At 40.8% G+C, this 26,824-nt stretch overlaps 1 protein-coding gene across 6 annotated transcripts in view; it reads right to left on the bottom strand.

Moving 5' to 3' along the window:
* NUS1 (NUS1 dehydrodolichyl diphosphate synthase subunit) overlaps positions 1 to 21,408 on the bottom strand; it is a 44,954-nt gene extending 23,546 nt beyond the window's left edge. For 3 of the 6 annotated variants that reach the window (XM_034669042.1, XM_034669041.1, XM_034669040.1), the window contains exons 1-4: positions 20,830 to 21,402; positions 7,804 to 7,929; positions 6,531 to 6,680; positions 798 to 897 (exon numbers count right to left, since the gene is read on the bottom strand). In XM_034669042.1, the coding sequence (XP_034524933.1) occupies positions 798 to 897; positions 6,531 to 6,680; positions 7,804 to 7,929; positions 20,830 to 21,244 (791 nt within the window). In that variant the 5' untranslated portion in view covers positions 21,245 to 21,402. Of the gene's footprint in view, positions 1 to 797; positions 898 to 6,530; positions 6,681 to 7,803; positions 7,930 to 20,829 lie in introns of all 6 variants that reach the window. The other 3 variants (XM_034669038.1, XM_034669039.1, XM_011234785.3) reach the window with 3 other exon arrangements.
* Between the last annotated feature and the right edge of the window lie 5,416 nt (positions 21,409 to 26,824).

Raw genomic sequence — 26,824 nt, 5'->3', positions numbered from 1 at the left:
AAGACAATTATCATATGATTTCTCTCATCTATGGAACATAAGAACTAGGAAGGTCGGTAGGGGAAGAAAGGAATAAAGAAAGGGGGGGGTAATCAGAAAGGGGAATGAAGCACGAGAGACTATGGACTCTGAGAAACAAACTGAGGGCTTCAGAGGGGAGGGGGNGGGGGTAATCAGAAAGGGGAATGAAGCACGAGAGACTATGGACTCTGAGAAACAAACTGAGGGCTTCAGAGGGGAGGGGAGTGGGGGAATGGGATAGGCTGGTGACGGGTAGTAAGGAGGGCACGTATTGCATGGTGCACTGGGTGTTACACTCAACTAATGAAACATCGAACTTTACATCAAAAACCAGGGATGTACTGTATGGTGACTAACATAATAAAAAAACATTTTTAAAAAATGAGATATTCATTCCTCACCTCCCAGATCTTCTTTCTTTCCCTGTCCATCATCCCCTACACTTACTTTTTCCTCTAATTATAAAAATGCTACCCGTTTTACATGCCCCAGAGCAAGTCACATCTTTTTTGCAAAACCAACAACTCTGGCCCCCAGAGGTATCCCTCACTTCTGGTCTCCTATGACAATCTGTATCAATATCAAAACTTGCACAACCATACTCTCTTGTGTCTGAGTCATTTATATGTGTCTTTATCTTACCACTGATACTGTGAAATACCTGAGGGAAAGGACCAGTACTCTTTAGTCTTCGGGAATTCTCACCATACCTAGTACAGTGCTAGGCTCGAGAAACACTTGAATTGAACCAAAGTCAGTACACTTTAATTACTTACATAATCTCAGTCAATCTGATGTGCCAGGGAAGAAAGCCTAACGTGCTGTCCACAGGACCAAACTTCAATACTAAATCAGGATCAGGAAAACCAGCTGAACCTTAAAAAGAAATACACAGGAATTTAACATACATTACTTACAAATAAAATGACCAAGGGCAAAGTCTTTTAATCAAATTGGCTTTTTATGCTCTGAGTATGTTTCCTTCAGAAGGTTCATCTGTATGTTTCCAACCCCCACCTCACTGCCCAACATATACTTTAATATCTGTGTCATTTCCATATGTCAATGTTTTCTCTAAAGACCATTTAACTGATTACCCGATAAGAAGGGCGCCCACTCCCATTCTAAACCCTTTCAACATAAGAGTTCTCCTGGCATTCTGGGAACCACACTGCTTTAGGGGCACAAATGCTTATAGAATCATTTAAGTTCATAGAATCGTATAACTTCAGAGATGAAAAGGAACTATAAAAGTAACTACTATCCTTCCCCAATACCCCTCATTTTATAGCTAAGGACCTAGGAAGATCAACTCCTAGCTATCCAGCATAAATGTTTTCTCCAGAGTCCCTGCCTACGGAGGGAAAACACCATACACCTGCCTCAACAAAGGCGTGGCCATTTGATCTCATAAACTGGTTTCCATACAAGACCCGGTTTGAGAAAAAGAGGGGATAAGGATAGTGCAACTACTTAAAAAATAAAGTAAAATAAATATTAAAATAGTCACTGGTAGAACACAAAAGATGCTATAATCCAAGAGACCCAGGCCCTAACAGTTTCTAATAATTTCAGTTTTGCCACTAACTTTTGGTCACACAACCTCGCCAGGGCTTAGTTCTTTCAATTCGTTAAATAAGGAGACTAGATTAGACAGGCCCATCCAGCAGTAATAAAGAATTATTTCCATAACAAAGTCTCTTTAAAGTCCACACTGGTAAAGTAAGGAGACTAAGAAGAAAATATATTCCTCAGCCTGGTAAAAAGCAGATTCTCTTTAGTTAAAATCAATCAATCAATCAATCAAAAATGGCAAGAAGGAACTTCTCGCTAATGGTGGTGTGAAGGTGATGAGTACTCCCCGCAAAAAAACACATATTAAACTGGACAAAACCAAACATTTAAGGGCACTGGATACTGGCCAGCAGCAGACAGTTATTCTTTTAATAACAAGAGAGAAAAAAAAAAAAAGAAACACCAGACAGAGGTTCAGGTAAGAACAGTGGTAAGGGTCTTTGTCTCTCTTGCCTGGGAATAGTCCTGTTACCCCATGCCTCTACCCCCAAACAAATGGAGAACTACAGTTTTACCAGCATGAAGCTGAGAGCAAAACTAGCAGATTTGCTGCTTGTAGCCAAAAGATATGGACTCAGTTTGGAACTGGAGATTTGGGGCCAGAGAGAGGGGGCAGTGATGAAAACCCAGGGTTCTGCCAGCTAAGAGCGGCAAACTCAAAAATAAACAAATGAGGAAAACCCACAGCCTGTTAGCCTGATGCTGTAGTCCCAGTGAGGACAAGCAGTGTAATGGTCAGAAATTTTCCAGGAAGATCCCAGAAACAAGGACTCAGATTAGCTCTCCACACATCCATGGCTGACCAGGGAACTGCACACATGCAAAGAAGGAAAGAGGGCAAAGGAAGAGGGCAGCAAGAAAGCCCACTGAAAAGGAACAGCCAAGGCGACTTGAGAACTGGTGGCAACTCTCAATGCGCTCTCACATCACACAGAGACCAAGGAAGCCTTACAAACTTCAGGGTTTGAGCACAATCAGTGTGCATATCATTGTCTGACACATAAAACTAGACAGACACAGGCAGTCAGACTAAAAAATAAAATTAAAAATAGAAAATTTGAGCAGAGGGGCGCCTGGGTGGCATAGCGGTTAAGCGTCTGCCTTCGGCTCAGGGCGTGATCCCGGCGTTATGGGATCGAGCCCCACGTCAGGCTCCTCTGCTGTGAGCCTGCTTCTTCCTCTCCCACTTCCCCTGCTTGTGTTCCCTCTCTCACTGGCTGTCTCTATCTCTGTCGAATAAATAAATAAAATCTTTAAAAAAAAAAAAAAAAAAAAAAGAAAATTTGAGCAGAGATAGCAGTTTTCATCTTTATACACAGAAAACATGATCTTGTACTTAAAAAATCTTAAGCCTCTGCAAAATGAACTACCAGAACTATTAAATGAATTTTAGCAAGGTGGCAAAATCAATATTAAAAAAACCAACAAATTTACATGAAAATGAAAGTAGCCAAAGTTGTTTAACTCTGAAAAAGAATATCAAAGTTGAAAGACTTACCCTACATGACTCCAAAGCTTACCATAGCAGGTGCTTCAGTAATCAAGACAGTGTGGCATTTGAAGGACAGACAATACAGACCAATGGAACAGAATAAGTAGTACAGAAATAAACTCAAGGATTTATGGTAAACTGAGTTTCAACAGAGGAGTCACAGTAACTCAAAAGAGAAAAAAAATGGTGGTAGAAGAACAACTGCTTTTGTTTACCTCACACCATCCACAAAAACAAAGTTGAAGTGGATTACAGATTTAAACTTAACAGCCAAAGTGATAAAAATCTAGAAGAAAAGAACTGTGACTCTGGGTTAGGCAAAGATTTCTTAAATATGACACCAAATGTGTGATCCACAAAAGGAAAAAAAATGATAAATTGGATTTCTTAAAGATTAAACACTTTAAACGAACTATTAAGAAAAAAAAGTAAGCCATGGATTGTGAGGAAGTATTCATTCATAAATCATACCTTACTACTGAAAAAAGATGTGTACCAAAATATATAAAGACCTCTTAAAACTCAGTAAGACAACAAACTACCCATTAAAAATAGGCAGAATGTTTTGAACAGATTCTTCACCAAAGAAGATACAGATGACAAATTAGCACATGAAAAGAGTTCAATGTCATTAGTCATTAGGGAAATGTTAATTAAAACCACAATGAGATACTATTACACACCCACTAGAATGGTTAAAATTAAACACACACACACACACACACAAACTGACAATACTAAGCACTGGCAAGAATTTGAGGAATCTAGACTCCTCTGCGTTGCTGGTGGAATGTAAAAATAGTATAGCCTCTTTGGAAAATAGTTTGGCAATTTCTTAAAAGTTAAACATTCACTCACTGCACAATCTAGCAATTCCACTATTAGCTATGTACCAAAGAAAGGACAACATGTCCGCACAAAGACTTGTGCGTGAATGGTCACAGCAGCATTACTCAAACAAACCGAATGCACACCAACTGATCAGCGGCTCGACAAAACGTACAACCACAAAACTGAGTACTATTCACCAACGAAAAGTAATGAACTACTAATAAAGCAACGTGGATGAACCTTAAAAATATGCCAAAGAAACAAAGCAAGACATTAAAGACTATATATGATTCCATTTATATATAATTTCTAGAAAAGACAAAAATATAGTCAAAAAGTAGATATGCAGTTGCCTTGTGTTGGAGTAGGAATGGTGATTAACTGCAGTCACAAGAGAACTTCTGGGGGTGACAGTAGTCAGAGGGTTTGCTTCTGTTGGATTAGTAAGTTAACTTATGGACTGTGTACATTTTCACTTATTGTGGATTTACTACCCCTGAAGACAAAACGTGGCCTCAACACTTTAGCATGTCTCCATAGGCTACCTGAAGGACCACCTTTGGTCCCTGCATCCTTTTCAGAACACCCTCATAAATTACTCTCTGGTTGAGGCCTTACAGAATCCAGGAAACAGTCAACACTCCAATAACCTACAATAACCCCTACAATGGTCTATTTTAAGTCTATTCATTCAGCCTCAATACTGAATACAACAGGCAATAAGAAAGAAGAGGACAGTACAGTAGGGGAAGAAATGAGTAGTCAGTAAAAATCAGGAGTTAGTTGAGACCACATGGCCAGAGACTATGGACTCTGGGAAACAAACTGATGGCTTCGGAGGGGAGGGGGATGGGGAAATGGTATAGGCTGGTGATGGGTATTAAGGAGGGCACAAATTGCATGGAGCACTGGGTGTTATACGCAAGTAATGAATCATGGAACCTTACATCAAAAACTAGGGATGTACTGTATGGTGACTAACATAATATAATAAAAAAATATTATTAAAAAAGAAAAGAAAATGAAAAAAAAAGAACGGAGAGTCAAATAAATGAATGAGTTAGAAAATGCATGATTAATGAGTAAGGTAAATGGAAACTCTATGTGAATGAACAAAAAATGTATGTCTAAAATTGTATGACTACAGAAGCTACCAATGGACATGCCTACCAACTTCCTTTCTTCAAAAGGACCAAGGATAATGCCAGTAAGCAGAAGGACCATAAAATTAAGGCAAAAAGTTCCTAGGGGGCTCTAGAGAGAATAAGCAAATTAAAGACTTTTTTATAAATAGTTAAAGGAAAAAAAATATATAATGTTACACTTGGTACAACATGACAAATATAGTGAATATATCTGGTATCACGTAATAGAAAGAATACTAAAACTAGAACGATGAATAAGATTATTGTCTGGGAATGCCTCCTAAATAGCTGTTAAATTCAAACTTAACAGACCGGTCAAACTAAAAAGATACAGTGAGAGGAGTATGATATTGTAATATAATAAAGAATATATATTTGGTCCCTGTCCAGGTTCCTGGCACAGAGTTCCTAAAATCCTCACAATTTCCTGAATGATAGGAGTGAGAGGAGTATTTTTCATAATAAGCCCCCTTCCACCATACCGGAGTTTATGTTAATGATGACTCTTGGTGGGCCTCTGGACCTATAGACAGCTTTAAGACGGGAGCCAGTTGCCAGTGAAATCAATCACATGAATTGAAGGTTGAAACTTTCAGCCCTCCCTTCCAACCTCCAGGTAGAGAGGGGAAAAGAAGCAGAGACGGAGTTCAAACCCTAATAGGCACTGATTTAATCAAGCATGCTAACATAAAGGCACCTCCATAAAAACCCCTAAAAGACAGGGTTCTGAAAGCTTCCAGGTTGGTGAACACAATGAGGCGCTGAGAGGATGACTCGCCCAGAGAAGGTATGGAAGATGACTGCACCCGCCCCTGCCGAGACCTTGCCTTAGACTCTCTTACCCTGGACCACTCCTGAGCTGGAGCCTTTCCAATCAACTGGTAAACAGAAGTAAAGTTCCCTCCTGAGGTCTGTGAGCCATTCTAGCAAATGAGCAGACCTTAGGAGAGAATCCTGGGAACCCCCTATTTATAGGCAGCTGATCAGGTGCCTGCACAGGTGGCCAGTACAGGTGGCTGAGAACTGCACCTGGCATCTGAAGTGGGCGCAGTCTTGTGGGACGGAGCCTTTAAACCTGGAGAACCAAACATGGACTCTGGGAAGTTAGCATCAGAAGTGAAATGAATTGCTGGACACCCATGTGGTGTCTGGAGAACTGGAGAACTCACTGCTGGTATAGGAAAGAACCCAGAAAAAGGCTGACAACAATATATTCAAGAGTAGTCATCACTGCCTCCCCAAATCCTCTCATATCCTCTCCTTTACCAGTAAGTCCTCACGCTAGTGAGCTGACTACAAATTTCATTATCTCAAAACCATCTTCACGTGTGGGTCTTTAAAGTTTCAGAAACATTACAAGCGTAACAACAACAAAATGAGGCTTTATCGTGCAAATGGAACCTAGATGTTCTCCTTCATACTATACCCTGGTGGGATAAAACTAAACACACACACACACGACTTACTGAGTAAACTGTTGAACATGTCCACATCCAGATCTGTTGATCTCTTCTGCTGCTGGGCTACTAATTGGCAAAAGTCCTGAGCAGCTCTCACAATATCTGCTTTTCCATCTTCTGGGGAGAGCACCTTCACTGCCGAATGGCAATTTAAAACTGGAGGAAAAAACACACAAGTTATTAAATAAAACATCCTGTTCCAGACATATTTCAAAATCTGTTTCAAGAAATATTAAGTTAGGGGCTCCTGGGTGGGTGGCACAGTCGTTAAGCGTCTGCCTTCGGCTCAGGGCGTGATCCCGCGTTATGGGATTGAGCCCCCACGTCAGGCTCCTCTGCTGTGAGCCTGCTTCTTCCTCTCCCACTCCCCCTGCTTGTGTTCCCTCTCTCGCTGGCTGTCTCTATCTCTGTCAAATAAATAAATAAAATCTTAAAAAAAAAATATTAAGACTAAAATAAAAGTATAGTTCTTATAGTAAACAAGAATCATTTAAGTCCTTCAAATTCAATATCAAAACATACCTATCTACTCTCCTCTAAAAGGCCTCACACATCACATTTGTGTATATATATTTATATACTGCCTTCCTTTTAGAGTGCTCAGAGACCTTTGTCATCTCTGAATGAATCCTCTAGAAAATGGGAATTATAGGCTAGTTTACAATTTTCACTCATTTAAAATGTCATCTACAATCACAGTACAGTTGGCAATAACATGAGAGAAGATCAAAATGAAGACTGTAGGGAAAAAAATGTGTTTCAGTGGAATACGTATTGTCCACCTTATCAGACTCTGACTCTATGGGACCTATTTTATGACTGACAGGATTCTAGGTAACTGACAGCAATGCCAAAATCTTATCTATCAACATGCAAATTCTCTCCTGTCTGGTAGAGGTTCAATTATCTTATCTGTAACCACATAGAAAAACTAGTTTTGCCACCATTTACATAGTCATTTCAGTATTCCTGATCTGTGTGTCCACTCTCTGGACTCGTTTTTGAACTGGTTACAAAATCTGCCTGGTTCCTGGTGGTTTATGAGTTAAATAAAATCTTTAACATGTGGTTGTTTTTTTTTTGGTATCTATGAAAATCGTAATTTTATTTTTTTCTGAAAATTATCTTTGAACACGATGAAGAAAGTCTAAATCTGATGATTAAAGATGGTGACAATAAAGACCTACAGGGCAAAATGAATGAATAAGTGATAGAATTTGCCTTGAAATACAAAACATATCTGCATAAGTTAGATACTCGATTTTACACTCACGCTTACCTTGATCATCTTTGTCATTACTATTTGCAAACTCTGGTGAGTATTTCGAACAATCTAAGCCCAGAAGTTCCTGCTGCTGTTTTAAAATTTCATCCATCAATCTGGAATTATTTCTTTTGAAAATACCTTAAAAAGAAAAAAAGCAAGTAAATCCCACCTAGGTTAATTTATCCTCTTCAACAATTAATGGATGTTTGTTGTGAAAACAACACTACTCCCAGAACTGAACAAATTCCAAATGAAGCAGTGACTGCCTGAACCTAACTAGAATCTAAAAGAAAAACACAACAAAACTTTGTTAACGCAAGAGTCTGGAGTCAGGCTAATGTTAAAAAAAAAAAAAAAAAAAAAAAAAAAGGACGGGGTGATTACTTAGAGTCTGTATGAATATGATAAAATTAGACTGAGAAAGACATTTTAAGAAATCATTTACTTGAAACCTTCATTTACAGATTAAGAAACTGCGACCCAAAGTCCTGAAGAGACTTGTCCTAGAATTTAAAAGCTGCAGCAGTGATCTAGAGCCCTTATCTTCCTGACTCCCAGTCCAATGAACTTTCCTTGCAGATCCACCATGTGCATTCAACACTATTACCTTAATCTGATTAGGTTTTTTTTTTTTAAAGGTTTTTATTTATTTGAGAGAGCCTGAGTGCACGCAGGAGGAGGGGCAGAGGCGGAGTCTCAAGAAGACCCTGGGCATAGAGTGGAGCCCGACCCGGCTTGATCCCACAACCCTGAGATCACAACCTGAGCTAAAACCAAGAGTCAGACGCCCAACCATCTGTGCCACCCAGGCGCCCCTTGATTCTTTTTTTTTTTTTAAGATTTTATTTATTTATCTGACAGAGAGAGTGAGATCCATCACAAGTGGGCATAGGGGCGACAATGGAGAGGAAGAAGCAGGCTCCCCGCTGAGCAAACGGCCTGATGCAGAACTTGATACCAGGACCCTGGGATCATGACCTAAGCCAAAGGCGATGCTTAACTGACTGAGCCACCCAGGCGCCCCTTGATTTGTTTTTTTAATGATAAGAGGAACTAGTATGAATTATGTAAAAAGTAGAGAGAATACACAAAAGTAACAAAACCAAAATTTAGTAAATTCAAAGCATGGAAAATACACTACATAAAACTGTGTTTGATCCTTCAACTGTGCACAGAAAAGTTAAAACTTTTAATTATTAGATTATTAGATAATTAATAATTAAGGTGAGAAGTTTAATATAAGAGAGCTCTAAAAACAAGTTGACAAGTTTTTAGCTGTTTTCAGAGGGGCAGCTTTCCGGGGGCCATTGGCTTTTTAACCTTTATCAAGTGTTCCTACTCTGTACTCTCAGTCAGATTTGACTTTAAAGCACTTCAAAGATTAACCCGGAGAGAGAACACAATAAATATACATGAAAAAACACAGAATCTGCTATATACACATGTCAACTTGGTGGTATATGTGTAACAGCAATTCAAAGATAAAAAAGCAGTCTCCTTTATTTAGTAGGGAAAGGCTTTGTAAAATAAGCAAGACTTGAGCTGAGCTGACTTGAGCAACTTAAAGAAAATGGAGAGGATACTGTTTTTAAGAAAATATACTGAATACTCAAAAGACAGACAAATGTTGCTGGTGCAAAGGATTTAAGAAAAGGGGACAGACCTAATTTTCATTTCATGTTGTTTACCAAACAGGCAACCAACAATTTCTAAGCAATGTGGGAATGGTGGAAATTTATAACTTTAGGAAAATAACCTGACAACACTACAGAGAAAGTCAGGCAGGAGAGTACTCATAACTTGATGAAGCAATGGAAGGAGTTCATTATAAAAAAACTGAGAGAATGAAAAGCACGACTTAATTAGAGGTGAACACAGAAAATTCCACACTTTAATCCTAGCTAATAGAAAATAATAACTTTTTTTTAAAGTGGGGAAATTCTAGCAGAGAACTGGTTTGCAGGAAAATAAGCTTAGTTTTAGACAGCTGATGACAGAATATTTAGGCAGGGGGTACTGAAAAAGTGATTAAGACACATGAGGGAATGACATTCAAAAGAGGTCATGTAAGTACCCCGTGGGTAGAAACCTTAACTGTTCTGCTCACCAGGGGCCAGCACAGTACCTGGCACACAACAAACACTCAACAATGTCTGTTGAAAGAAGACAACAGGTCAAAGACTGGCTGGGGACTTCAAAAGACCTCTTTAGGGTACATGACATTTCAGCTGGCCCATGAAAAATTAGGAGAATTCTATAGGGGCGGGGCTGGGAAGGTAACCTAACACAAGAGGGAGGATGGAGATGGAGACATACATTTGGGAGTCATCTTCCTCAAGGTGAAAGTCAAACATACACACAAGAAGTGAGAAATAAGATCTCCAAAGGTAAGGAAGCACATATGGGGGAGAGCAGGAGGCTAAGGCTGTGGCTTATGTTCCCCCCCAAAACATATGATGTGAGTCCAACCTCCATCCTTTATGTTACCTTCCCAGCCCCACACCTACTAAAACTCTTCATAGACCAGCTAAAATGTCACTTTCTCTCAAGAAGCCCTTCCCAATCCCCCAGCCAGATATGCCCCATTTCTCCTCGGACTCACCCTCGCTCCCTTCAAACTCCATAATAAGTATTATTCTACTTTTTATTATAATTATAACTTAATCCCCCTACTGAACTGTAGTCTTACTTATGAACTTGGGTCTTACTCATCTCTTTTCCCCTAAGGGACCTTCCACATAGCAGGAGTTCAACGTTTATTTAATAAACTGAATTATCAGTGCATAAAGTGCCACCTAACAAAACCTAAACGGACATGTCACTGAATGGAATTTTTAAAAAGTTTCCAGGAACCTCTCAAAATAAAAGCAGGCACTTCCTTAATAACACACAGGCAGAAATTCTGTTAAAAAGGAAGATTATAGAGGTACAGTTACAAAGTATCTTTATAAAGATGTTCATAAAGTTATTTTAAACGCCTTTGTCTTGGCTGATCTGGACAGAGAAATCAAATATACAAGTATAGCTTCTGAGAAGTGCTAAATACATAGACAAAGTACAGTATCAGCAAAATGATTCCTGATACCTCACAGCTTGCCCCATCCAGAAATCTTGATTATATACAGTACCTATCTCACTTACTTATAAACAATACTATCAACTTAAAATTTTCTTCAGGATTCAAAGTATACCCACACATATTTCACATGATTTCAAGAAATCCAACAAGATGTAAGAGTGTCTCTGACTAAGGTAGGCAATTCCTCTAGTAATATCATAGTATGATATTACACAAATGATATTACAAAAGTATTTATACTTATGGAGTTCTTTTTTTCATATCATAATTCATCTTGTTTGCCTTCACAGAATCTCAACAAAAGCCAAAATGTTGTAATAAAAGAAACTATCACAAAAGTCATTTTATGTAAAAGGAAGCTGGGACCACATTCATACAGAAATAATTGACCCAAGGGAAAAACAATTGCAAATACATTTTTGAGAAAATTATACCTTACAGAATCCTACAGTAATAGGCTGAAATACTTATTTTATCCCATCTTTTTACAGATGAGGAAATAGACCCAAAAAGGTCAAGCAATTTTCCTTGGTCAAGAGTCTTTTAAGTCTTGGATTCTACTTATTCAGTTCAGTAACTATTTCTAACATTGATAAACTCACAATGCTAAACCCACTTTACTAATATATCCATTAAATTTTGACTTCCCCTCCTCCAAAGTTGAACTCTATTAAATATACACAACTACTCTTTTTACAAATAGGTAGCATTTTCTGAAAAGAAAAAAAAAAAACTATGACTAGAGCTCTTTCTTAAAAGGCTTTTAAGAAGGTTTCACAGGACTAACAGTTATTAAATTCTTTAAGAATGATTTAATAAGGGGGCGCCTGGGTGGCACAGTGGTTAAGCGTCTGCCTTTGGCTCAGGGCGTGATCCTGGCGTTATGGGATCGAGCCCCACATCAGGCTCCTCCGCTATGAGCCTGCTTCTTCCTCTCTCACTCCCCCTGGTTGTGTTCCCTCTCTCTCTGGCTGTCTGTATCTCTGTCGAATAAATAAATAAAATCTTAAAAAAAAAAAAAAAAAGAATTGTTTAAAAAAAAAAGAATGATTTAATAAGAATGATTTAGGAATCTAAAATAAGTTTTTATAATAATAATTTAAAGAAGTTTATATTATGTTCTGTTGCTCTACAAGTATATCTCATGTACTCTCAAATTCCTAAGTGCAAACACCATGTAAATACAGAGAGAAGAGATATATGAAAGAACTATTTTTAGAAACACACACATGCACATCTATAATTTCCATAAAAACCCAAAATATTATGCCAGTAAAACTGGATCTCAGAAAGGCTACAATGTTTTTGGTATTTGTTGATAAACATTAGCTGTGCACTTTGGAGGCCAAATGTAAACTTTTTATAGTCTTAAGAAATATCTATTTTAAATTCTAGTATTCAAATCTACTTACAACGCTCAACGTTAAGTCAACAAAGTAAGGTAACGTCCCCTAACCATTCATCCTAAATTGAATGTCCCCAACCTTACCATCATAGCACTTCCAGTTTTTAGTATTTCCTAGTCTTTTATATTCTGGTTTATATGATCATGCATGTGTAATCCTGGTTTATATGATCATGCAATTGTGTACCCTGTTTTTTTTCAATTGTGTAACATGCATCCTTCCTTACTGCTAATCTCATGATTATTATAACAATTGCATTATGTAACAAAAAAGTCTTTGCTATTTTGTTCAGCTCTCAAAAGACAAAAATCAATACTTTCAGAATTGAGATCATTACTACTATAGCTACTGCATATTCTCTCAGCATTTAGGTTTTCATCATATTCAAGGAAAAGAAAAATGCCGGTATAACTGGTGAACACAAATTAAGTGGAGCGGAAGAGCATTATGAGGTCAGACAGAGATGTAGGCAAAAGTGCAATACAAAGGGGTCTGAGGGCCTTAGTAATGAGCTAAGAAAACATTCCAAGTACGATGGGAAGCTGTTGGAAGGTTTTATTCAGAGTTCAAATGATGTTAACAAAAAGATCACCTTGCTGGTAAGTAAAGAATGGATTATACAGGAGCCAGAATATAAAAGACCAATCAGGTGGCTACAGCAATAATCCAGGTGAAAGACAATAACTCAAACTTAGGTGGCTGCAATGGACAACTAAAAGAAGTGTCCAATTTGAAACATATTCTAGAAGTAAGGCCGAGGAGGCCTGCTGATACATTACAGGTAGAATATGATGTAAGAGACTCACAGAGGACATCTAAGTTTTTAGTTGAGCAATTGGCTGGAAGGTACTAGTATTTTTTTAAGTTTTATTTATTTGACAGAGAGAGACAGCCAGCGAGAGAGGGAACACAAGCAGAGGGAGTGGGAGAGGAAGAAGCAGGCTCCCAGTGGAGGAGCCCAATGTGGGGCTCGGTCCCAGGACTCTGGAATCACGTCCTGAGCCGAAGGCAGACACTTAACGACTGAGCCACCCAGGCGAGCCAGTACTAGTATTTTTTTAAGATAAGAAAAACTGAGAGAAACAGGTCTGGGGTGAGGGGGAAACTCAAGAGTACTGTTTTGGACATGTTAAGTATCTGTGATGTCAAATAAAAGTGAACCTATTAGGCAGTGAGTTGGATATAGGAGTCTGGAATTATGGGAGAGATCAGGACTAGAGGTACAAATCTGGGTAGGAGCATTTAAAGGATATCTAAAGTGATAAGCGTGGAGACATCAACTGGGACAGGGGTCAGCAAACTACCATCACACTCACTCATTTATGACTGTTTTTTGGCCTCACTGGCAGAATTGAGTGGTTATAATAGGGACCTCTAAGCCACTAGGCCTAAAATATTTACTAGTTGGACCTTTAAGAAAAAGTTTGTTGACCCTTGACCTAGGAGACAGAATGAACAAGAGAATGACAAAGGGATATATACATACAAGCAACACAAAACTCTAGGACACCCCAACATTTAGAAGTGGAACAAATGAAGAAAAGCCAGAAGGCTCAGAAGGGACAGAGAACAAGACAGGAAGAAATCCAAGCATACATGATGTCATGGAAACCAGGAGAGAAATATTTCAAAGAGAGTAGAATTAATTATACTGTATCCACCCATCAGATTATATACTGTATTCAGGACCCTTACTGTAGCCTTTCTGAAATCTCTACTACATTAATTGACATTTTAGAATTATAGGTTTCAATATTTAGTCTACCCCCTTCCACTCAAGCATGCATACATGCACTGGTAATACAACCATGACATACATACTTTTTTCAAATTAAGGGAACCAGGTAAGAAGGAGTTTAATTAGACTAGTATTCAGTCAGCAAATCTTATCTGTATTCCTTAAACACTGCTTCTTTTTGTGAAATGAATAATCAACTCCATAAAATGAGACTTTTAAAGCACATATTTAATCTTCTTCTAAATCTGAAATTAGAATTTTTACCATGGTTATCCCCTCCCTTCTATAGAAACAGGCTTCAGGAAACATCTAACAGCAAGTTTTTATAAGGACAAGGAATGGGGCATGTGGGGGCTCAGTTGGCAAAGCGTCTGCCCTCAGCTCAGGTCAGGATCCCAGGGTCCTGGGATCAAGTCCCACATCGGGCTCCCTGCTCAGCTCCCTCTGCTGCTCCCCCTGCTTGTGCTCTGTTAAATAAATAAATAAAATCTTAAAAAAAAAAAAAAGGGGAAGGGAAGAGAGAAAAGTGGGATAAACACTAAAACAATCTCTCCTAATTATAAAGCATCTAACCAGCTATGGAATTAATGTAATACTTCCTTATAAATGCCCATCCTTCAAAATGGCCTACCTTTTATCCTTTTAAACTAGACACCTAAGTAAGTTACTTAGTGGTTACCTCATTTAATTTCTCTAACAACTCAATTACACCATCAGAGGCAATCTTCAGAGAAGAAAACATATACTTGTGAAGCAATTATTTAAAATTTTTAAAAATACCATTAAAATTTTAATGACTAAAGCAGTCATAACAAAATAAATCTTATAAGCTACTAAACAATTTTACTTTCAGGAAGAGCCCCAGGATACGTCACAGAACAAGATTACACTGAACAAGCACGCTGTAGCAAGAGAAGGCACGTGTGGGACAGTGGCACAGCATAATGGAACAGGTGCTGTGCTTCCAGTCCCAGCTCTTCAGCAAGAGAGAGGTGTGAAATTAACAAACCACGTGGGCTTTCACAGCCTCTGGGTGCACATTTTAACAATGAGAAGAGCATCTTCACAGATTCTGCTTCCCTGACAAAGAAATAGTTCAACACAGACTAGGAGTTCCATAAAACCAAATTTAGTTGATTAAAAAAGTATGTCCTATGATTTGCAGGATTAACCTCTGTATTACTGGTATGAAGAAAATTCTATTTGCCTTCAAATATGTTACAAATCATTTCTATTACCTGTAGTTAAGTACCACTTTAATTATGGCTTTAAGATAACCCAACATAATTAGGAACAGTACAAAAGTGACTGTATTAGTCACATTCTCTTACCAGCGGAAGTCAGTATAGCAAAAGGTTAAGTACAAAACCTTTGCAATATAGTCTACTTCAAATTCTAGATCTGCTCCTTACTAGATATGGGTGCTTGGCTTTCTAAGTGTCAGTTTCTCGATGTGTAAAACTGCTAAAGATTTAATAAAGAGCCATTCCAGTGGGAGGGAACATCAAGTAACCTAAACGTGGATGCAGCAAAAGGTTTATAAAATAGTGAGAAGTAGGTTGGGGATGCTGGGAGTACATTGGGCAGGCATTTTTAACGCCAGTGTGAGAAAGCTGTCCCCAAAAACAATTTCAGAAGACACCTAGTCCAGATTTACAACTTCACAACTATGGAAGTTAACACTACAAAGAGCAACACAAAAGATTTCCATTCTCTTGCTGCTGAATCCTCACACAGAAGGAAATGCCTTAATCTGGATCACTCCAATTTATGCTAATACTAAAACCCTATCCAGATTGCCTCCTTCATGAAAAGGAACATGAAGGGTGAATAATTTGAAGTTAAGGCAAGTAGCAGAATATCACTCAATCTGTGGTAGCCTCAAACTTCAGTGTACAGAGGCAATATATAGACAGTTTGATAAAAACAGAGACACTCAGGTCCCACTCCAATTCAGTCTGATCTATAACTGTGTTGAATCTCTAGGGTTTTTTTTTTAAGATTTTATTTATTTATTTGACAGAGAGAGAGAGAGCATAAGCACAGGGGGAACGGCAGGGAGAGAGAGAAGCAGACTTCCCACTGAGCAGGGAGCCCAATGTGGGGCTCAATTCCCAGACCCTGGGATCATGACCTGAGCTGAAGGCAGACACTTAACTGACTGAGCCACCTAGGTGCCCTTGAATCTCTATTTTTTATAAGCATCCCCAATGACTCATTCTCAGATGGCCCATAGGCCACATTTTGAAAAACAGCCCCACAGCAAGGTCCTCCGCATGGCACCAATAGAGCTGGGCAATAAGAACAGGTCCCATCACTGAAGACAATAATACATACCCAGATAACGTGGAGCTAAGCATACTTCAAGCGAGACCCAGGCAAGCATAGCACCCAAAAGCCCCTGAACTCCAGTTTTTGTGCCATCCCAATTATGGTCATTTCTTCAATTATAAATGGAGACAAGTTAGGCAAATCTCTTTACTAGAGTTCTGATCTTAAGAAATTCCTGAGAAAACAACTCCAATTTCTAATACGTGAAAGAATTACTGGCAGAAATTATTATAATAAAAAAATATAGCAGGTTGGGGCGCCTGGGTGGCACAGCGGTTAAGCGTCTGCCTTCGGCTCAGGGCGTGATACCGGCGTTATGGGATCGAGCCCCACGTCAGGCTCCTCAGCTATGAGCCTGCTTCTTCCTCTCCCACTCCCCCTGCTTGTGTTCCCTCTCTCGCTGGCTGTCTCTATCTCTAATAAATAAATAAATAATCTTTAAAAAAAAAAAAATATAGCAGGTAAATGAAAAAAAGTTCAGTCTTCCTGGCAGTCAAACCAAATACCAATTTTTTTTCTTTTTTTAGTCTAAGGACAAACTATAATCTAGACCCAATTATAATTAATTAGAATGAATACTTAAACTCAAATTTTTTTTAATTTTAATTTTTATTTATTTTTTTAGATTTTATTTATTTATTTGACAGAAAGAGACAGCCAGAGAGAGAGGGAACACAAGCAGGGAGAGTGGGAGAGCAAGCAGCAGGCTCCCAGCGGAGAAGCCTGATGTGGGGCTCGATCCCAGAACTCCAGGATCACGCCTGAGCCGAAGGCAGACGCTTAACGACTGCGCCACCCAGGCGCCCCTAAACTCAAATTTTTAGGTGAAGGGGTATAGGACAGGGAAAAATATAAGATGGTACAGTAGCTTATCTCTAAGATGCCTGCCATCAATTCCCTGCCTATCCCCCATTCTTCCCATGCCTGGCTCCCTCCTCCCTTTCTGTACAAGCTATTTTCTCATGGAGAGGTGGAGTCTATTTCGCCATTTTCTTGATTTGGGGCAGACCCCTGACTTCTCAGACCAAGAGAATATAACGAAAGTAACACTGCAAGATTTCCTAAGCTCGGTCAAAGAAGCCTTGTAAGCTTTGGCCTTTGGCTAGGTGTTTGGGAACACTCTTGGAGGGAAGGCAACTACCATCTGATTACCCTGAGATCACTATTAAAATAAGAAGTCCAAGCCAGCCCTGTAGAAGACTATGTGAAGACACAACCAACCCGCCCTCATTCATTCCAGCCATCACAAACCAGGAGTCAGGCTTATAACAAGAAATTTTTATGTCCTAGCCACTATGTGACTGCAACCTTACGAGTGACCGATCCCAAAAAAGAACTGACCAACTGACCTGAGTCAACACACACATAAGTTGTTTTAAAATACTACGCTTTGGGGTAGACTACAAAGCAATAGAACAGTTGCCCAAACCTTCACCCCACCTCATTTCTCAACTTTTTCTTTACAGAAACTTACTTATATTTACTATTCCCAACACTACTTGGGGCTGTTGTTCAAGCCTGTCTAATAAGAATGCTACCAATAGGGAATTCCCCATTCACATACAGAGAGGGAGGGTGGGAGAGATGGGGAGGAGGCCAGGGGCAGGTGGGGGCGGTGGAGGATGGAGAACACTACTGTTCATGCTAATCCAAATTCTACCTATTTTTGCAAGGCCCAGCTCAAGTGTCACCTCCTTCATTACAGACATACGGGGGTAACCCCACTCTGCCAGGATTTTTTCCTTCCTTAAATGAAATCTCTGCCACTCAGCATTTATATATTAATTTTTAATAGACAACCTTAACTTGAGATATTTTAACTCCCTGAGAGACACAAGTTCTTATACTTCTTTGTATCCCAGTGCTTTAATCCACAGTAAGGTACTCAATAAATGTGGCATTTGTGATTATTTAAAAATTAAATACCTATACAGAAATAGATTTAAATAAAAGTCTGTTTGGGAAAACTGAATAAAGCTTAAGTAGCTAAAACTTCCCCTGAAAAGGACAACTTTTCTCATATATCCACACAGCTTCCTTCCTCACCTTTCAGGTCTATACTCAAAGGTCAGTGAAGCTTTTCTTGGCTACCCTATTTAAAACTCACCCCCTCTTCCACCACTGCCTTCCAACATTCCTATTTCCCTTCTGTTTTATTTTTCCTCATTTCACTTATGATCTAACTTACCACATCTTTTACTCATTTAAAATATCTGTCAGGCTTCCACTAAAATGTAAGCTCCATGAGGATAGGGATTTTTGTCTCTTCTATTCATTGGTACTCTCATGACCAGACTAGTACCTGATATTTAATAGACATGCAATTCTCACTGTTGAATAAATGAATGAATCAATCAAAACCAAGAATGGGTAAACCAAAAGTCTCTTATTTCATGAAATTATCCCCGAAAAAATAATTAAAACTGCTTTTACAGTAGGGCACAAAGTACCCTAGGTCTAGTCACTGGGAATAACCTTAAAACTCCTTTCTGGGGCGCATGGGTGGCTCAGTCGGTTAAGTGTCTGCCTTTGGCTCAGGTCACAATCCCAGTGTGCTGGGATCATGCCCCACATTGTTGGGCTCCCTGCTCAGCCGGGAGTCTGCTTCTCCCTCTCCCTCTGCTCCTCCCCCTGCCGATGTGCGTGCGCGCTCTCTCTCTCACTCATTCACTCTCTCTCTCTCTCTCAAATAAATAAAATCTAAAAACAAAACAAAACAAAACCTCCTTTCTGTTTTCTGTCAATACCTGGTTAGCCTGACTTCTTCCTTTTCATTAACAATCATTTTTCTTTTAGCAAATGTGACACACTGTATTTCTGAACCACATCAGCAATTCGTTAACAGGAATTACTGAAACAAGGAAGTGTGGCAATATTACAATCTGTGTTAGTAGGCACAGTCATCAGGTTCAACTGTTTAGCTATACATCTGCCTGCCCTTCTGGAATGTAAATGTACTTGCTTGAAAAGAATCACCTGTATATAAGGGATTCACTTATAAGTCAATTCACCACATTGTTTAATGGCCTCAACTAATTCCCATTTCTGCTTCCCTTCCTTCTTTCCCCAGGCAATATTTCTGTTGCATTGGTTTAAGCAAAGATTATGTCCCTTCTTAACAGTCTTGTGATTTCTATTGATCCGCTGACTTCTTTGGGAAGTTCCATAAAATGTCAGCCCCTATTAAACTTAACCCTACAGGTTAAGTCATCATTTGATGATGACAGGCTACTGATTCACCATATTCTTTGCTGACTGCAAGGAAGGTAACAGGTTGGTCAAAGATTAATACCCTCTAAGAGTCACTGTTTGACCTTAACCTACTCTTTCTGAAAAACTCCACACTTACATCCACCTATTTGACAAAGATTTTAAGGAAAAAAATCAAACTGTAGCTTCCGTGGAGCACACCAGTAATTTACATTACCAACAGAGAACAAAACATTAGTTTCCTTTCCTTCACCCCCGTACATCTAAGTCATTGTTACCACATCTTTGTCGCTAAGAAAATTACACTGCTTTCAAATCTGACTGAACCCAAGCCTGACTTAGAGCCTTCCTCAACCTTACCTCCAACTTATAATTCAATGTCCAGCTGAAAGACCATTTCCTCTGCCTGAACATCTCCAGTTTCTCCATTTGGGATTTCTTTCCCCCATTCTCATAGTGGTCACTTACTCTCAACACTTCTTATTAACCATGTCACCTACGTAAGTGTCTACTCCCCATAAGCCTGAGAGTCCATGGAGTTAAATGCAAAATTACAAGGAATGTGCTTAGCACATTGCTTAAGGTTTGTAGCCACTCAATTAAGTGCTGAATTCTTACACTTAACAAAATTCCCCATGGTGAAATTCATTCCCTCAATCAGAACTTAAAGAAGAGAATTATTCTATCAAGTACTGTGTTGGCCACTAAGGATCAAGGGCTGCACACTCTCCCAGACCTCTGAAGACTAGGTGCCTAGCTTCGTTTTTGCCTACCCAGTCTCTCGCATACTTTTCCTAGGCCCAGTTCAAATGCTAACTGGCCCCAACCCCTCAGCTTATGCCTAAATTCTTCACAGCCTGACAGGGACTTAAGGGCAGCTCCTTGAATGTCTCTGAAGAAACACTGTGGTGTGACAAAAGGGCAAATATGTGGAAAAGCACAGATGGTGATCCTCACGTCCCTCTTTTGTGAAACGCGGGTATACAGATACCATCTACCTTACTGAGACATAATAAAGAATACTAATTTTTTTTTTTTTGGATGCATAGAAAGCGACTGAATCGAATAAAGGGGCTTAGGAGGCGTTCAGTAAATCTTATCTCCCTTCCTCGAAAGCGCTGGCACCGTAGTAATATGCTCTTAAGGACCTCTGGACCTGACAACTGGAAGCGCCGGGAACGCCGCGGTGGGCGGCACGCCCCGGACACATCTGCCGGATGTGCGGTCCCCGCGGTCCAAGACGCCCCGGCCCCCCTACCCGCGACGGACCTCACCTTGGTGGTCGTAGACGCTAATGTAGGAGATGCCCACAGCCATACACCACACCACGAGACTCGCGATGTCCGAGAAGCTGTGCTCCTGCTCCTCTTCGGTGACCACCAAGCCCATATGCACTGGCAGCTTCTCCAGGGAACGGCCGTCCGCGCGCCAGCGCAGCCGGCGGTGGGCGGCGGCCGGACCCGACCTCCCTCGCGGGTGCCGGTGCTGACGGCGGTTCCTGCCGACAGCCGGGGGCTTGCGGAGCGTGAAGCCGAGCGGCGCTAGGACCGCGGCGGAGGCGGCGCGGCAGCAGCGCCGCCAGATCCAGTTCCAGGTGCCGAACCGAACGCGGAGCCAGGAGGTGAGCGTGCGGTGCAGACAGAGCAGAGCGTGCAGCACCCGCCACACCAACTCGTACAGCCCCGTCATACTCTCGTGGCGCCCGGGCGCCCTCTCCTCCCTCCCTCCCACACCCGCGGCGCGACAGCTTCTTATCCAGCCCTGCGGCCGGCGCGGGCCATCGCTCCACGTTCCCCCGCCCCCCACGCCCGAACCCCTTTCTACTGCCAACACCTCACCTCGCCCCCGCCGCCATCTTCCTCCTGCCTCGGCAGCCCCGCCCCCGCTAGTACATGGACAGTTCTGATTGGCCGGTGCGGAACTCTGACGGGGCCTCTAGGTCCGAGGATGTGGCCTAACCCGGCGCGGCGAGGGAGAGCGAGCGCCTGCGAACTAAGGGGGCCGGGGACCGAGCGCGCCCCCTAGTCGTGTGGAGGGCGAGGTGCAGACGCCACCAATCCTTAGCAGCAGGATCCCAAAAAGGTGCACGTCTTGGAGGTTGGAATGGGCGATTTCAGGGATTCCGCCTCCCTGGGCGCCTTAGGCGTCTTATACTGTCTCCTTTCATGGCCCCGCCAGAAACGGTTTCCAAGGAGTAGAAGCGGCCCAACTGGATTGGAAATTACAAACGCCAGAAGGAACCTAGGAATGGAATGTAGCCCGCAGCAAGTGTTGATGCTGGGGATCAACGAGGGTCCCCAAAAAGAAGTCGTGCAGAGACAGGAGCGCGCCCCTTAGAGAGCTTCTTTGGTCAAACCTTGTACCTGAGGTCAATTCTTCCCAAAGAGTGAATGAGGATCTCTAGTAATGCTCTTGAGACACAATTTTGCCTGTGTCATTCCCCTCTAAGCAAATCCTTACAGCCTGTCCGTTACTTAATACATAAAAGGGGGTTCCAAGGCCTGGCAATCCATTCAGTTTATTCTTTTCTTCATTCAGCAAGTGATCACTGGCGAGCAGTATGACGGACCCTAATAAACATCATTTGGTGGAAATTGCTCGTGTAGCCAGCCACATCATGCCCTTCGTGCGGCCTCATGTTCAGCCAATCTGGACTACAAAAGTGTTCCTCCTCCAGGCCAGTTCTGTACTTCTTGCAGCAGTCCTGTCCCACTTCTGCTCCTTTTGCTCTCTTCCCTTCGCCTCAATTTCTATTTCGCAAGTAAGTATTCCCCAAGCCCCAGCCCATTTCCCAACCATCATCTCACTTGCCAAATCCTCAAGGAAAATTCCCTTGATTCCCCTAGCCAGAAGTTATTTCTTCCTCCTTGTAAATCTCACCATTCCTTGTAAATTTCACGGCTCTCTTTATAGGACTTTACATTTTCATATACAGTTTACCCCTGAAGAATGTAGGGGTTTAGGGGTGCCCAAACTCCAGTACCCCCAGTCAAAAATCCGAATATAACTTCTGACTCCCCAAAAACTTAACTACTAACATCCTACTGTTGACCAAAAGCCTTACCAGTAGCATAGTTGATTAATACATATTTTGTATTTTATATGTATTATAATTTGTATTCTCCAAAAAGTAAAATAAGCTAGAAAAAGAAAATGTTATTAAGAAAATGATAAGGAGGGGCGCCTGGGTGGCACAGCGGCTAAGCCTCTGCCTTCGGCTCAGGGCGTGATCCTGGAGTTATGGGATCGAGCCCCACATCAGGCTCCTCTGCTATGAGCCTGCTTCTTCCTCTCCCACTCCCCCTGCTTGTGTTCCCTCTCTCGCTGGCTGTCTCTATCTCTGTCGAATAAATAAATAAAAAATCTTTTTAAAAAAAATGATAAGGAAGAGAAGTTCCAGTACTGTACTGTATCCAAAAAACAAAAAACAAACTACACAAGAGTGGACCTGCACAGTTCAAACCCTGGGTGGTTCAAGGATTAAATGTACATGTGGGCATATATATATATATATATATATATATATAATATTATTGCATGTTATATGTAATATATATAAAACAATTGCATTTGTGTAATGCCTACCTACTCTTTGTTCTCTTAAGCCCCCTTCCCCTGGGAAACATCTGTTAACACCTTGGCTACATACCTTAATGTTTCAATCATTGTCACTTTTTGGACCAGTCTCATTTTTCTAAGACTCACTTCACTTTATTTTAAAACTGGAATCTCACGTCCATCTCAAAGTTCTCCTCCCTTTGGCAGTTTAGCCTGAGGAACCGAAGGCTAGGCAGCAGACACACCCTTCACATACTTCTGCCTCTCTCAGTGGCCTCTGCACTTGCTTCTCTGGTGCCGGACAAAGAAGAGGGAGACGGGAAAGGCAGTGACCAGGAAAGGCTGCAGTCTTCTCCCTCACTAGCCAGCGCTGTTGTTTATGTGACTCCAGATGTTCTGCTAAGGAAGCTCCCAGGCACGAGCTTGCTTCTGAAATGCGGCTGTGTATTCCGAAGGACATCCCCTTATACACACACACACACACACACATACACACACGGCTACATTTCTCTGGTGTACTCTGTGCCCCAGTGTTTGCCGCTTCTCTCAAGATTAAAGCCATCAATCTCGTCTCCCCATGGCCAACTCCCAGCTCCGCAGGCACATGGGGGCTACAACTTTCGTACTTCCTTGAATTGCAAACTTAAGCAAAGGGGTTCTGGCCCCATCTCCATCTGACAGTACCCACCACCACCCCCAATATGCAGATCCTGGCTCCTCTCCTTAACTGTTTGGTTTTTTCCCTCCAAGAGTAACCAGAGGTAGGTTAACAGGTCTTCTGGCTTAAAAATGTCCAGCCTCCTGGGGCGCCTGGGTGGCTCAGTCGGTTAAACATCTGACTCTTGATTTCAGCTCAGGTCATGATCTCAGGATCATGGGATGGAGCCCTGCAATGAGCCCGTACTCTCTCTTAAATAAACAAACAAACAAATAAATAAATATTCAACCTCTACAAGGGAGTAGAGAAGGGGCCCTCACTTTCCTTCTTCAGCATCTTTCAGTAGGCTAGGGATGGAAGTGTCTGGTGGTTGCTCTCAAATTCTGACTACTTCTCTGCTCTTAGAAGGAGGTAGGTTTCCTGCACCCAGTGTGTATAACAACAATGTCTACAATAGCCGAACTATGGAAAGAGCCCACATGTCCATCGACAGATGAATGGATTATATATATATATAAAGGAATATTACTCAGCCATCAAAAAATGAAATAAGAGACTCTTAACTATAGGAAACAAACCAAGGCTCGCTGGAGGGGAGGTGGGTGAGGGAATGGGGTAACTGGGTGATAGGCCTCAAGGAGGGTATGTGATGAATGAGCACTGGGTGTTATATGCAACTGATGAATCCCTGAACTCTACCTCTGAGACTCATAATACGCTATATGTTAATTAATTGAATTTAAATAAAATAAAATTTTAAAAAAAAGGAGATAGGTTTGATGCCTTTTGTTTTCTGCCACAATTCTGGGATAACAGGAAAACATAATAATATCCTGTTATATATATCCATTCAATCCAAAGTTTTTGCACTTCTCTCTTTTCTAAAGAATTTCTTATTTTGTCATTTTCAAAAAAAGTAGTGACTGTGACACTTCTAGGAATGTTAGGAGTTCATATAAATATAAATTTTGGACTTCTTAAGCATAATTCCCAATACCGAAGTTCTACCAGGAGCAGAAAAATGCAGAAAGATTTCCACAGCCTCAGAAAGTTAGTAAGTCTCCAACATTATGGGGACATACATACTGTGTGATTCCAAGCATATGACATTCTTGATATGTCATATATCAACGTCCCTGCTATATCTCAGTCTGGTTCTGATGCTTGCTGTCTCTCTTCAAACTGGTTTTGCTTTGTTCTTTGCTTTTGCCTTTTAGAATGTGTTGTAATTTTTACTTGAGGATTAGATGTACTGGAGCAAAGCAACTGCTGTGAACAGTCCTTTAGTAATGCGGAGGTGAGATGCAGAGGGCGGGGAGGGTGCTATAATCCCATGATCAGGTCTTCATCTTTTAGGTGAGAGCCTGTGCGCTGGTCTGTGAACTCACAAGTGTTTTCAGTTCCCTAACCCACCCCCTCTTATGTGGGCCAGGAGGGCGAGACAGGGCTGGAGTTGGGTGTTTCCCTTCCCCTAGACCAGATAAAACCCCAATAATTTAGACTGTGGTAAAATAGTTTCCCTTGAGAGCACACCTGGTTGAGGACAGAATGCTCTGGCATATTTCAAAGGTTCCTTTCCACCTGCTGCCACCAGAAGCATGTGGTGATTTTTGTCTCTAATATCCACTTGAGAACCTGGTTGAGTTCCTGAAGGGAAAACGTATATAGGTGTGGGAGACCTTCCGTGTCTGCCCTCCCCAAACCCCCCCGGAATTTTTAATTCTCAGACTTGTCCACTCTGAGCTTCCAGCAATTTATCAATTACAGTTTGGGTTTTTCTGCCATAGCACTGGTTCCTGCCCAGCTCTCTGCTCAGGGCTTTCGGCTCCAGTAAATTGTGATTCTCTGCATTCAACTGTCTCTCTAATTTGGGGAGTGGCAGTCTGCCTTGTGACCTCACTTATCTTGTGGATCAAAAAAGAGTTGTTGATTTCTGAATCTGTTCAGCTTTTTTATTTGCTTTTACAACAAATTGACAGCTCCCAAGCTCCTTACATGATGGATCATAAACCATATGTCTACTGCTAGTTTTTTAAAAGTTTTGTTAGAACACAGCCATACCCATTTATTTATGAATTGTCTATGACAGAGTTGAGTAGTTGGAAAGAGACTGCAAGGCCCATGGAGTCTCAAATATGTACTCTTAGGTCATTTACATTAAACGTTGGTCAATCTGGCTTAGATTGCAAAATTACTTAAACATAAGGAACCTTATCCTGATTGGTTTCTAGAGCTATAAACTACTTACATAAGTCTAATCTTCCTAGAATTCCCCCTCCCCCAAAAAACTATGTACTAGCTTTATAAAGAAAAAAAAAATCCCTTTCTCACAGAAACTGCTAAGTCCAAAATCCGAAAAAAAAGCCTACAAAATCTCTCGGTAAATCACATTTTTCTGACAGTTCGGGTTTTTAAAAAGTCTGTAAGATTATTCTCTAGACTTGTCTTCTCAGAAAGACACTAGTTAGTCCAGACTTCCTGAGTTCCTGCACTGTGTTACTGATCAGATATGTTTACTCCTGTATAATGCTTAAAATTAGGAAAAATGAAAAATTGTATGTTCAACAATTTAGCACTATATGAATTCTGATGAGTTTTTTATGTCAACATTAATTATGATCTGTATGTCATTTTATTTTTTTTTTAAGATTTTATTTATTTATTCGACAGAGATACAGACAGCCAGCGAGAGAGGGAACACAAGCAGGGGGAGTGGGAGAGGAAGAAGCAGGCTCATAGCAGAAGAGCCTGATGTGGGGCTCGATCCCATAACTTCGGGATCACGCCCTGAGCCAAAGGCAGATGCTTAACCGCTGTGCCACCCAGGTGCCCCTGTAGTATGTCATTTTAAAGAGAATTTCCAAGATCCTTAGTTGACTTTAACAGTTGGAAAGAATATCAGATCAGGTTAATTGATTAATTGGTATGAGTTACATAGAAAACTTCTAAGTAATATAGAATAGTGAAACATATGTCACCAGATTATATATCTATCCACAGAGTAGATAGGTATCTTATGTGTACTCTATGCATATATATGCACATATACACAT

This window comes from Ailuropoda melanoleuca, chromosome 10 (genome assembly GCF_002007445.2).
Source record: "Ailuropoda melanoleuca isolate Jingjing chromosome 10, ASM200744v2, whole genome shotgun sequence".
NCBI lineage: Eukaryota > Metazoa > Chordata > Mammalia > Carnivora > Ursidae > Ailuropoda > Ailuropoda melanoleuca.
Note: the sequence above shows the minus strand (reverse complement) of the source record. Positions and strands in the feature narration are given on the sequence as shown.